Source organism: Triticum aestivum, chromosome 4B, assembly GCF_018294505.1.
Source record: "Triticum aestivum cultivar Chinese Spring chromosome 4B, IWGSC CS RefSeq v2.1, whole genome shotgun sequence".
Classification (NCBI taxonomy): Eukaryota; Viridiplantae; Streptophyta; class Magnoliopsida; order Poales; family Poaceae; genus Triticum; species Triticum aestivum.
Genome location: NC_057804.1, coordinates 19,976,297 through 19,987,092, shown reverse-complemented (window position 1 = coordinate 19,987,092; position 10,796 = coordinate 19,976,297). Strand labels below are relative to the sequence as shown.

General features: G+C 50.2%; 1 protein-coding gene across 1 annotated transcript; it reads left to right on the top strand.

Annotated features, from left to right (window-relative positions):
- The first annotated feature begins 313 nt into the window (after window positions 1-313).
- On the top strand, window positions 314-3,045 carry LOC123090668 (uncharacterized). Its single transcript, XM_044511990.1, has 3 exons — window positions 314-707; window positions 798-922; window positions 1,503-3,045. The coding sequence occupies exons 1-3, from the start codon at window positions 430-432 to the stop codon at window positions 1,538-1,540; spliced, it is 441 nt and encodes a 146-aa protein (XP_044367925.1). The 5' UTR covers window positions 314-429; the 3' UTR covers window positions 1,541-3,045.
- Window positions 3,046-10,796: the final 7,751 nt, after the last annotated feature.

Genomic DNA, 10,796 nt, shown 5'->3' with positions numbered 1-10,796 from the left:
TACGTAAACTGGCCTTGGGCTTTAGCTGGATTTGTATGGAGTACTTGGCAGTAGCTGGATTTTCTCACCGACAAGCCACTCCGTCACTCCATTCCCCTCACTCTGCTAGCCCCATTCTCATCCGCTCCCATGGCCTCGCCGGACGAGACTTGCCTGCTCCCCGCGCGTGTGCCCATCCGTGCTTCCGTGTACGTGGCTTGATTTGGTTGGAACAAAATAAGGTCCGGCCCCACCCCTTAAAATCAGGGGGAGATGATTATATTAAAAAGAGAAAAGGAAAAAAGACAGCAGTAGAATGAAGTGGGAGCATGGATGGGAGCATCGGGAGGGAGCAGGCAAGCCGGATTCGGCCTCGCCCAGCCGCCATGGAGGCTGCTTCAATCTCTCGTTACGCCTCGCTCCACATGCCATTCCTTCCTTCCCTCCTCAATGCCTACCTTCACTGGTGTGTTCTTGGCTGTGCCAGAGTGGACACTTCAGCACTGGCTCTGCGGCTATGTTGAGGAGATCAAATTGATGGATCGAGGGGGCAGGAGATGGAGGACGGCACGTGGCGGCGGGGATGGATGTGCCAGCGATGGGGACGCTATCGGGGATCCGGCGCCAACAGGGCGCGTCACGGCTCAACGTTCCCGACGGCAGACAGGTCGCCCGCGCCCCCGTCAGGCTCCAAGACCGGCAGAATGGCGGAATGGCCCCGCCTCCGTGTACACCCCCTCCTCCTCCCCCTCCTCCTTCCACTCTGCTCGTTTGCTTCGTTTCAGTTCTGATCGCCATGTGCTTGTGGGTTGCGGCAGCGACTGGTGTAGTTTGGACAGGAGCAAGTGCGCCAATCCATTCTTATGCGGTGAGATGCACAGGGAGGCTTGCATCGGCAAGGCTAGCAGGAGGCCGTGCTCAGGAGGTCTGCGCGACGAAGACGGTAGGTACGGCCGAAAGGAGTGAATTAAGTGATCCACAGTTGTTCTCTGTTTTACACCCATAGCAAACTTCAGATTTGAGCATTGATCCGATTGTTTAGTAGTAAACCAAATCACTTAATATCCATTGTTCACGCTGAGTGAATCTCACATCAAAACACCCAGTTTGCAACTGTAGTGAAATACAAGGTGTTGGGTTAATTTGTTCAGGACTACAGTCTCTGATTTAGGTGTAGGAAAATTTCGTCAGAACTACGGCCCTCTGATTTAGGTATAGGATAATCTCTCTCCATATTAGGTTTATCATGTCCATTGAAAATGCATGAATCTCTACTATCATGTTCTTCAGAACAAATTTAAGTCATAGCTCAAAAACCTTCACACAAATTCTTCTGATTAGGAATGAATGAATGGTAAATACTTACTTATAGTAGTTGTTAATTTGTAGACGCTATTAACTGTTACTTGTGATTTTTCATCTCCTTGCAGTTGGTCCTGTTTTCCCATATCATCTGCTTTCTAGAGATAATCTCTCTTTGATTTTGCATTTGGCTAACTCATTAGTTTGCCTATTTGCTTCAGTATCTTCACCAAGGAGTTTAGAGGCAATGCAGCAGTGAAGGCGATGGTTGTGCCGGGTGCAGGCAGGTGCAGACGGGTATGTTCCTTGACAGTCAATTGCTTTTGTCCCATCCGACTATCATGCAGTCTGACTTAATTAAGATGAGTAATTATTTTTCAGGGTGAATTGAGTTTAGATCTTTGAACAAATGATTGCGATTTTGTAGCTACAGGGTGCTATTCTTTATTATTACTTGGTATGTCAGTACTTCCTACCTACTTGAATTTCCCTATTCCCAACTCATGGGATTTTTAAATTTTGATATTTCCCTAAATGATTATACATAACTTCTGATAACACATGCCACCCAGTTTTCGTTCTCTATAACAATTGAGAAGTACATATGCACTTCCACGACATATAGGTTCATATGGATGTCTTTGAACGAGATATAGGGAGAATGATAGGATCAGACTAAGACATGAAAGTCTGTGACACAAACAAATATACAGCATGTACATACTATTCTTTCATAGTATATGGCATGTATAAAACGTTCACATACAAACAAAACTACCAGAAAATATATTAGTAGATGTACCACAATTGTAGCTCATGTACAATCCAAAACAAATGGTTAGTTTAATTCATTAAGTGGATCCATCAGCAGCAGCAGTAACAACTTTAAGAAGAAGCGATTTATCAAGTATGTAATCAGACAAAATTGGGGACACATTTACCTTCTGTGATTTTTAACCGTCCCATCAATGCATCATGTTCATAAATACGTTTGTCCGTCAGGCTGGGAGTGATGTACTTTCCTTTTCTTTTTGCTCCTTACAAGTTGCTCTTCTCCGCGCGTTTAGAATGCACCTTCTTTCTGTTGATGAGGTCCTGTATGTTCCCCATCATCATGAACCGTATCTGGCATGTTATGGTCAGGTGTCGCGGTCTGCGATATTTCCTGTGGAACAATCTTTACTAAAATGAGTAGAAAGACAATTAAAACCAGTGAAGAGTACCTCCAGACATTAGAGATTAAGAATTGCCCCTTTGGTTGTGTCGTGCGATTGTACCTGGACTGCATTTGGGGAGTTAATCGATAGTGGAGATGCCGCTAAGATGGCATCGACTGGCATTTTTTGTATTGGTCGTTTATTTTTCCTTGCTATGTTGGTGTTGCTAACAAGATCTACCCTTTCGCAGTGAGATCCATACAGGGTAAGGTCGAGTGAGGCTACAAATGTTACAGCCATTTAGTAACAGTAGAAAAACCTCATCAACTATATGTATGCTCATTGTGATAAATAATAAGAGATTATGCTCGCAATTACCTGGCATTGGCACTGGAGTCATTCGGGAATGATGATCAACATTAGAGATGTCACCAAGAGGGGCTCCGTTAGAGGCATCACCAAGAGGGGGTCGGCACAGGTTTGACGCCTCCATATCTTCAAGCGTTATGCTCTGTCGGCACTCAAAAATGAACTTAAAGAAAACATTAGCTGATCCAGTTAGCTTACAGAACTGCATTCGGTTGATGAGGAGTAAGAAACTTGTCAAGGGCCTCGGTGCCCAAGACAGCAGGACCTCGACTACGTAGTTCGTAGTCGCGGTGGATAGGAGCGCTAGGGTTTTTGCCTGGCTGCTCTATGATGCGGGAGGGGAAGATAGAAGGAAATAACTTTATTGCTTATCCCTAAAGGGTGCTAACTATCTGATATATAAAGGCCCCATGGGCTAATAACAAACTAGAAACCTATACGAAATAAACTAGTCTAGGAACTAATGTGCCCGGATCAGGACTCCTGTCCAGCCTGCGCCTTGCCTGATGCGGCCGTCGGCTGCTCCTGGCCGCGCGGCCCACGTCTGTAAGACGTGCCCCACATGACATCTCTCCCCCCCTCGACGAGCAGCTCGTCCTCGAGCTGAAAAGCGGGGTAGCGCTCGACGAAACTGTCAAGATCCTCCCATGTAGCTGACGAAGCTGCTTCACCCTTCCAGTGGACGAGTAGCTGGCGAACGCCGCGTGCTAGGCGCGCACGAGTCACGCGCTCTGGTTCTGGAACAGCCGCCCCGTTGTGGATCGAAGGCAATCCCGGCGGTGTAGTTGGAGGAATGCCGAAGAACTTCTTGAGGAGGCCCACGTGGAACACGTCATGGAGGCGCGAGCGTGCCGGAAGCTCAAGACGGTATGCCACGTCGTTGATCACTTCTGAAATGCCGTACGGCCCATAGAATCGTGGCTTGAGCTTGCCCCTGGTTGGCAAGTGGAGAGAGGACGCGGCGCGCTGTCGAAGGCGAAGCCAAACCCAATCGCCCACCTCATGCCGAATGTCCCGATGACGTCTGTCGTAGTAGGACTTATAGACCGCCTGGGCCTGTTGTAGACGATAGCGGACGTCCTCGATAAGTTCGTCGCGCTCAGCCATGCTCCTGGCCACTGCAGCCACCCGTGTGTCGCCGGGCTCGTAAGAGCGAATAGTGGGAGGGTCACGGCCATACACAAGCTTGAACGGAGTCTCTTGGGTTGCTGTCTGGTAGGCGGTGTTGTATATGTACTCAGCCCAGGGAAGCCACCGGAGCCACTGCTTGGGACGATCCCCGGTAAGACACCGTAAATACATCACAATGATCTTGTTAGCAGCCTCCGTTTGACCATCCGACTGCGGGTGAAATGCGGACGTCATGTGCAGCTTTGTCCCCGTGAGGCGCATGAGCTCTTGCCAAAAAGCGGAGGTGAAGACGGGGTCGCGGTCAGAGACCATGGACTGTGGCACGCCGTGGAGACGAACAACCTCAGCGAAGAACACCTGTGCCACTGACTCTGCCGTGTATGGGTGGGCTAACGCCACAAAATGGCAATACTTGCTGAAGCGATCCACCACGGTGAGGATGACAGACTTCCCGCCTACTCGAGGAAGCGCTTCCACGAAGTCGATGCCGATGTCAGTCCACACGCCCGTGGGTACCGGCAGCGGCAGGAGCAGCCCAGCGGGGTGCAAGTGCTCGGACTTGTACCGCTGGCAAGTACCGCAAGTGCGGATGTACTCCTGCACCGTCTTGCGAAGATTAGGTGCGTGGAAATCGCGGCGAAGACGATGCAATGTGCGCAGGACGCCTTCATGCCCATCATCGTGCACGGCACTGAGAATCTCCTGGAGTAGCGGGGATGACGGCGGAATGTAGAGGCGGCCGTTGAAAGTAACGAGGCCGTCGGAGAGCGCCCAAGGCTGTTGCCGCGCACCTGCCGTGATATCCTCCCGCAGTGCGACGAGCGCCGGATCAGTGGACGTCGCTTGCCGGAGGCGATTGATGAAGTCGAAACGAGGCCCTGAGACCGCCATGATCGTCGTCTCCTCCGTGTCACGGCGGGAAAGTGCATCCGCCACCGTGTTGGTACTACCTGCCTTGTACTCCACCGTAAAGTCGAATCCCAGGAGTTTGCCAACCCAATGATGCTGCGGGATGGTGGCCAAACGCTGGTCAAGCAGAAATTTGAGGCTGTAATGATCCGTTTTTACCACAAACTGACGCCCCCATAGGTACGGCCTCCAATGGCGAATCGCGAGCACCAGGCCGATGAGTTCCCGTTCATACGCTGCCAGGGAGCGGTGACGTGGCGCGGCTGGCCGGCTAAAGAAAGCCACCGGGTGGTGGTCCTGAAGAAGGACGGCCCCGAAACCGTACGTCGATGCGTCACACTCGACGATGAACGGCCGTGTAAAATCCGGTAACGCGAGGACGGGAGCCGTGGTGATTGTCGTCTTGAGGGTGGTAAAAGCTGCTGCCGCCTCCGGCGACCAAGAGAAACCATCCTTGCGAAGGAGGGCCGTCAGGGGCGCGGCAACCACGCCAAAGTCCTTGACAAACTTGCGGTAGTACCCCGCAAGGCCGAGAAAGCCCCGAACCGCGCGCGCCGAGCATGGTTGCGGCCAGTCCGCTACTGCCTGTACCTTTTCCGGATCCATGGCCACGCCTGCAGCGGAGATGGTGTGACCCAGGTATGCGATTGATTCAACGGCGAACGCGCATTTGGAGCGCTTGACGAAGAGCCGGTGCTGGTGCAGGACCGTGAAGACGGTGCGCACATGTCGGAGATGGTCAGCCCATGTCTCGCTGAAAATGAGGATGTCGTCAAAGAAGACGAGAACAAAACGGCGCAGGTATGGCCGCAGCAGATCATTCATGAGGGCCTGGAACGTGGCCGGCGCGTTGCAGAGTCCGAACGGCATCACCAGAAACTCGTAGAGGCCGTCATGAGTACGGAAAGCTGTCTTCGGGATGTCCTCCTCACGCATCCGCACCTGGTGGTAGCCGGAACGTAAATCGAGCTTGGTGAAGAAACGAGCATGCCGTAGCTCGTCGAGGAGTTCGTCCACCACCGGAATCGGGAACGCATTCTTGACAGTAATGGCGTTCAGGGCGCGATAATCGATGCAGAAGCGCCAGGACCCGTCGGCCTTGCGGACCAGCAGTACCGGGGACGAGAATGCGGAACAACTCGCACGGATGATACCTTGGGCGAGCATGGCGGCGCACTGACGCTCCAGCTCGTCCTTGTGCGCGGCCGGGTATCGATACGGACGGACGGCCACCGGGGCGGAGCCAGGTAGCAGGGTGATGCCGTGATCGCGGCTGCGGGGCGGGGGCACGCCGGAGGGGTCGGCGAAGATGCCGTCGAACTCGGTGATGATGGCGTCCAGGAAGTCGCGGCCGCTGCATGATTTTAGGGCTGGCCCGTCCGGTCCTGCAATGCCGTGCCAGCACACCCGATGGCCCCGCCGCCAGAATGTCATGGAGAGGGCTCGGAAATCCCACAGGATCGGTCCGAGCGACGCCAGCCACTGCGTGCCCAGGACGATGTCGTAGCCCGCGAGCGGCAAGGCAAGGAAATCCTCCGCGAACTCCTCGTGGCCGATGCGGAAGGGCACGACGCGGTACGCGCCCTGGCACGGAACGCGCTCGCCGTTGGCCACCGTGACGCGCATCTTCTCTGTGGTGGGGGGCGGTAACGTAGCACGAGCGGCCGCCTCTTCGGCGATGAAGTTGTGGGTGGAGCCTGAATCGATCAGGGCGAGGAGGGAGACACCTCCGAGAGTAATCTGCATCTGCATGGTTTCACTCGTGCGCACGCCGGCGATCGCGTGGAGCGAGATTTGAGGGTCGGCCCGCGATGCATCATCAGTGGCGGAGGCCGCGTCGTCGTCGTCGTCGTCCGGCGCTAAGTCGAGGAGAAAGATGCGCTGGCACACGCGGTTGTGGCCCCTGCCAAACTTCTCGTTACAGTTGAAGCAAAGGCCCAGGCGACGGCGTTCCTCCATCTCTGTCTGGGAGAGACGCTTGATTGGGCGTCCGTCCGGCAGATTGTGGCCCTGCTGAGGTGCGGCTGGTGGGGCCGGAGCGGGGGGCGCGAGGCGTGGTCCTGGTGTCGGCAGGATGCCCTTCTGTGGAAAACGCACCGGTGGCGCGGCGGAAAGCGCGCACTGGTCGCGCAGCTCCAATTTGCGGGCGAGGCTCATGGCGACGGCGAGGGACTGTGGGTTATGGATCTCCACGTCGAGGCTGAGGGGTGGCTGGAGTCCCGCGGTGAAGATCTGCACTTTCTGTGTCTCGGATAAGGTGCCTGCCCGGGGAAGGAGTGCCTCAAACCGCTCCTGGAAGTCGACGACGGACGTCGTGCGTTTGCACGCCATTAGTTCGCCCAGCGGGTTAGCGCGCAGCGGTGGCCCGAAGCGGAGATTGAGCAGCTCGGAGAAGCGGCGCCACGGAGGTGTGCCCTCGTCGCGCTGGACCTGCATATACCATAGTTGGGCAGGACCCTCGAGATTATAGGACGCCATCCACACCTTCTCCTCCTCGGCGATCCGTTGTTGATGGAAGAAGGACTCGCATCTGTTGATGAAGGCGAGCGGATCAGACTTGCCGTCGAACTTGGGGAAGTCCATCTTCTGGAACCTGGGCGGCCGATCATTGTGGTGCTGCCCATCATGGGCCTCGGTGCCCAAGACAGCAGGACCTCGACTACGTAGTTCGTAGTCGCGGTGGATAGGAGCGCTAGGGTTTTTGCCTGGCTGCTCTATGATGCGGGAGGGGAAGATAGAAGGAAATAACTTTATTGCTTATCCCTAAAGGGTGCTAACTATCTGATATATAAAGGCCCCATGGGCTAATAACAAACTAGAAACCTATACGAAATAAACTAGTCTAGGAACTAATGTGCCCGGATTAGGACTCCTGTCCAGCCTGCGCCTTGCCTGATGCGGCCGTCGGCTGCTCCTGGCCGCGCGGCCCACGTCTGTAAGACGTGCCCCACATGACAAAACTGAATAGTTTGTGTGTGATTTTCCAAAACTACATTTGTAAAAGCGCAGAATGAACTGATGTATATTCAATAATGTATTGAATCCCAAAGAGCAAGTATAGAAAGTTAATATATCAAACAATGTTTGCCTGGAAGAAAGCTGACGTATATGAGGCTATTCTGCCTAGCATGAGCATGCAATCTACAAGGTATCTATTTGCATAGCATTGCAACACCTAGAGTCCTTTTGGTTTGTGTTTCTCCCCTCGCTTTGCTCTACACATACTCACCGTGTGTTCAGGTGATATTATTTTAGATTCTGAATGTTACAAGTAGAGAAGAAAAAACCATGCTTCATTCATGCAATACGATCATTCCAACTGGAGTGTGAGTGAATAGATTAATACCACTACCTATTTCTAGCACTGAAAACCCTTTGCTATTTCCTTTCCAGGCGTATGGGACATCTGGAAACAATGAAAGACGTCGCCATTGTGAAGCCTTCTATATAACTTCTCGTTCATGGATTTCCCAAACCTGACCCTTTCTAAAACTTAACATAGGTATTAACGAGAATCTAGTTGTTACAGTCGGTTTAAGCAATATCATAGCTATGTGGAGGTCATACTAATTTGCTAATTTGCAGCCAGTTCCCTGACACCCTTGTCGGAATTCATACTAATTTGCAGCCAGTTCCCTGACACCCTTGTCGGAATTCATACTAATTTGTATCCAGTTCTTCTTTACCAATAATCGGCAACCAAGCCGTGTATTTAGGTATAAAATTGTTTCTAGAAATATTCATACTAATTTGCTGAATTCTAAGACACGCAAAAGATACTTTCAACAGGGGTACAATGTTAATCAAGATAAATTTATGGCTTCAGATCTAGTTCTATACTGATTCTCTCGCATAGTGCATGTTGTAAGATTTATATATTTTTTGTTTAGTTAAATAGTGGATAAAAAATTCTAAGCCACCCAACCAAATTTGTAAACTGCTTCTACAAAATCCAAACAAAACTTAGTACTTCAATTATACAATTTCACAATCAAACAAAGCATCAATTAAATAGTGTTAGTCCCAAGTGTACGAATCACTTACAATAAAGCTCGCTCACCCGTCTAGCTACGTCATCAATCTCGTATCCAAACTTCTTCACAGCCTCTGTGTAGTCGCTGATTATGTCGAGGTTGCCCAATGTTGTTGGTTAATTAGAATGCGGGCCTGCGGGTAATCCATGAACATATTGTAGTTCTGCTTGGGATCAATCTTTGGTATGTGTCAATCCATCTAGTATAAGAGTGATCTAAACTCATTTATCAAATACCCTTCTCTAAACAAACTCATGTGAGAAAATGAATCTAGCAAGTGTAAATTAGTAGCAGTAAGAATTGTAAGAAGCCCTCGGCTCAAACTATAATATAGCTAAAAAATTAATTAATTTAATAGTTGTGATACATATGAATTAAACAACCACTTGATCAAAGATTTAGTAGTTGGAAAACTACAATTATGGACATATACTAAAGACAATTTAGGCACTTATAGTTGGAACACCACATCTCGTTACTTCTGCTGCCACGTCGTTCTCTCTGTCAAATTAATCAGTGATTGCATCAGAACATAGCAGATATCTTGATCAACTCATAACATGATTCAAGTCAACATTGAAATCTGCAGGAAGATCGTCGATCAGCAATATGAGAAAAGAAATAATCATAAAAATAATAATCAAGATGTTGTAATCACTTGATATATATGCATGGTGATTACATAATAGTGTAAAAACTGATTGGAACAATACAAACAGAAATGAAAATTTCCTCTTAAGTTAGGAAATCAGAAGCATTCTTCAGCTTGCTAAAATCATGCTTCATTTAACAACATGAGAGCTCAAACTAAGTTCAGGTGGCTTTTGTTCAAGAGTGGTCACGAATTATTCAGTAAAACAAAAAGAAGTGCATGCAATTTTATCAGACAGCGCGGCAGCAGGCGCATAGGACACACACACACACACACACTCAATAATGACAGCAAGCGCACAGCAGCAGGGGCACACCACACACACATGCGAAGCAGCAATAGCAACAAGCGCGCATCAACAAGCAAGCACACATGCCATCGGCTACAAAAAGCTATACGGCGGCTTGTCTCCGTCAACCTCCCTGGCAACCAAACTAACCTCGTCACCTCATGCCCACCCTGTCTCTCCTGCTCTCACTTCCATCCAATGCCATCCAGCCTTCCAGCTGTCGTTCTCGTATTACTCCCGACCGAAAACATCCCGTCTATCTGCGATCAGCCTCCTTCCTCTCGTCTCCTCTCTCCAATCCCCGCTGCCGCCTGCCTTTCTAGCAGATCAGGGCAGAGCAAGGCATCGAGGGATGGTCCAAACCTGTCTTCTAAGGGATCCAGGTCAGGCCGGCGCCTCAGATGTGACGGCAGCACCGGATGGAGAAGGAAGACGGTTGACGGCCAGAGAGATTGGGATCGAGAGGAGCGGAGTTTCGTGCAGGGGTGGAGTTTCTTTGTGCATGCGTAGGGGGAAGTGGAGACGAAAAAACCCGACAAATAAACCAGACGAAAGTGGGAGACGAAAGAAAACCGTGGAGGCTATCCTACCAAGTGAGACATTAGGAATAGAGATCCTTATGGTTTTACATTGAGCAGGAAGCCATAAACCGCAAAAAACGACATGTTTCTTTTACAAAAAGGAAAACTTAAGTCAGCACATAGCTAGTTGTGGTAAGTGTACTTCATATTCAAGTGGTTTGCGTTAGCTTGATTAGCCAGATGAACATGCTCTAGGCTAGGAGGACATTAGCTAAGAAACTTAATATTAGCAAAGAAAAGATGGATAATCTTACCTGGACTTCTTGCCATGACGACGCCTTGACAGAGAGCACAAAAGAGTACAACATCAAAAGAGTACTTAATATATTATCAAAGAAAAGATGGATAATCTTACCTGGTTATGTAGTATACTACATCAAACAATGATCACAT

Excerpts from the sequence above, each read along its gene's own strand:
- LOC123090668 (XM_044511990.1), top strand. The coding sequence starts at position 430 with ATGCCTACCTTCACTGGTGTGTTCTTGGCTGTGCCAGAGTGGACACTT. Across the intron at positions 708-797 it reads CGGAATGGCCCCGCCTCCGT|CGACTGGTGTAGTTTGGACA; the intron begins GTACACCCCCTC and ends GGGTTGCGGCAG. Across the intron at positions 923-1,502 it reads AGGTCTGCGCGACGAAGACG|TATCTTCACCAAGGAGTTTA; the intron begins GTAGGTACGGCC and ends TATTTGCTTCAG.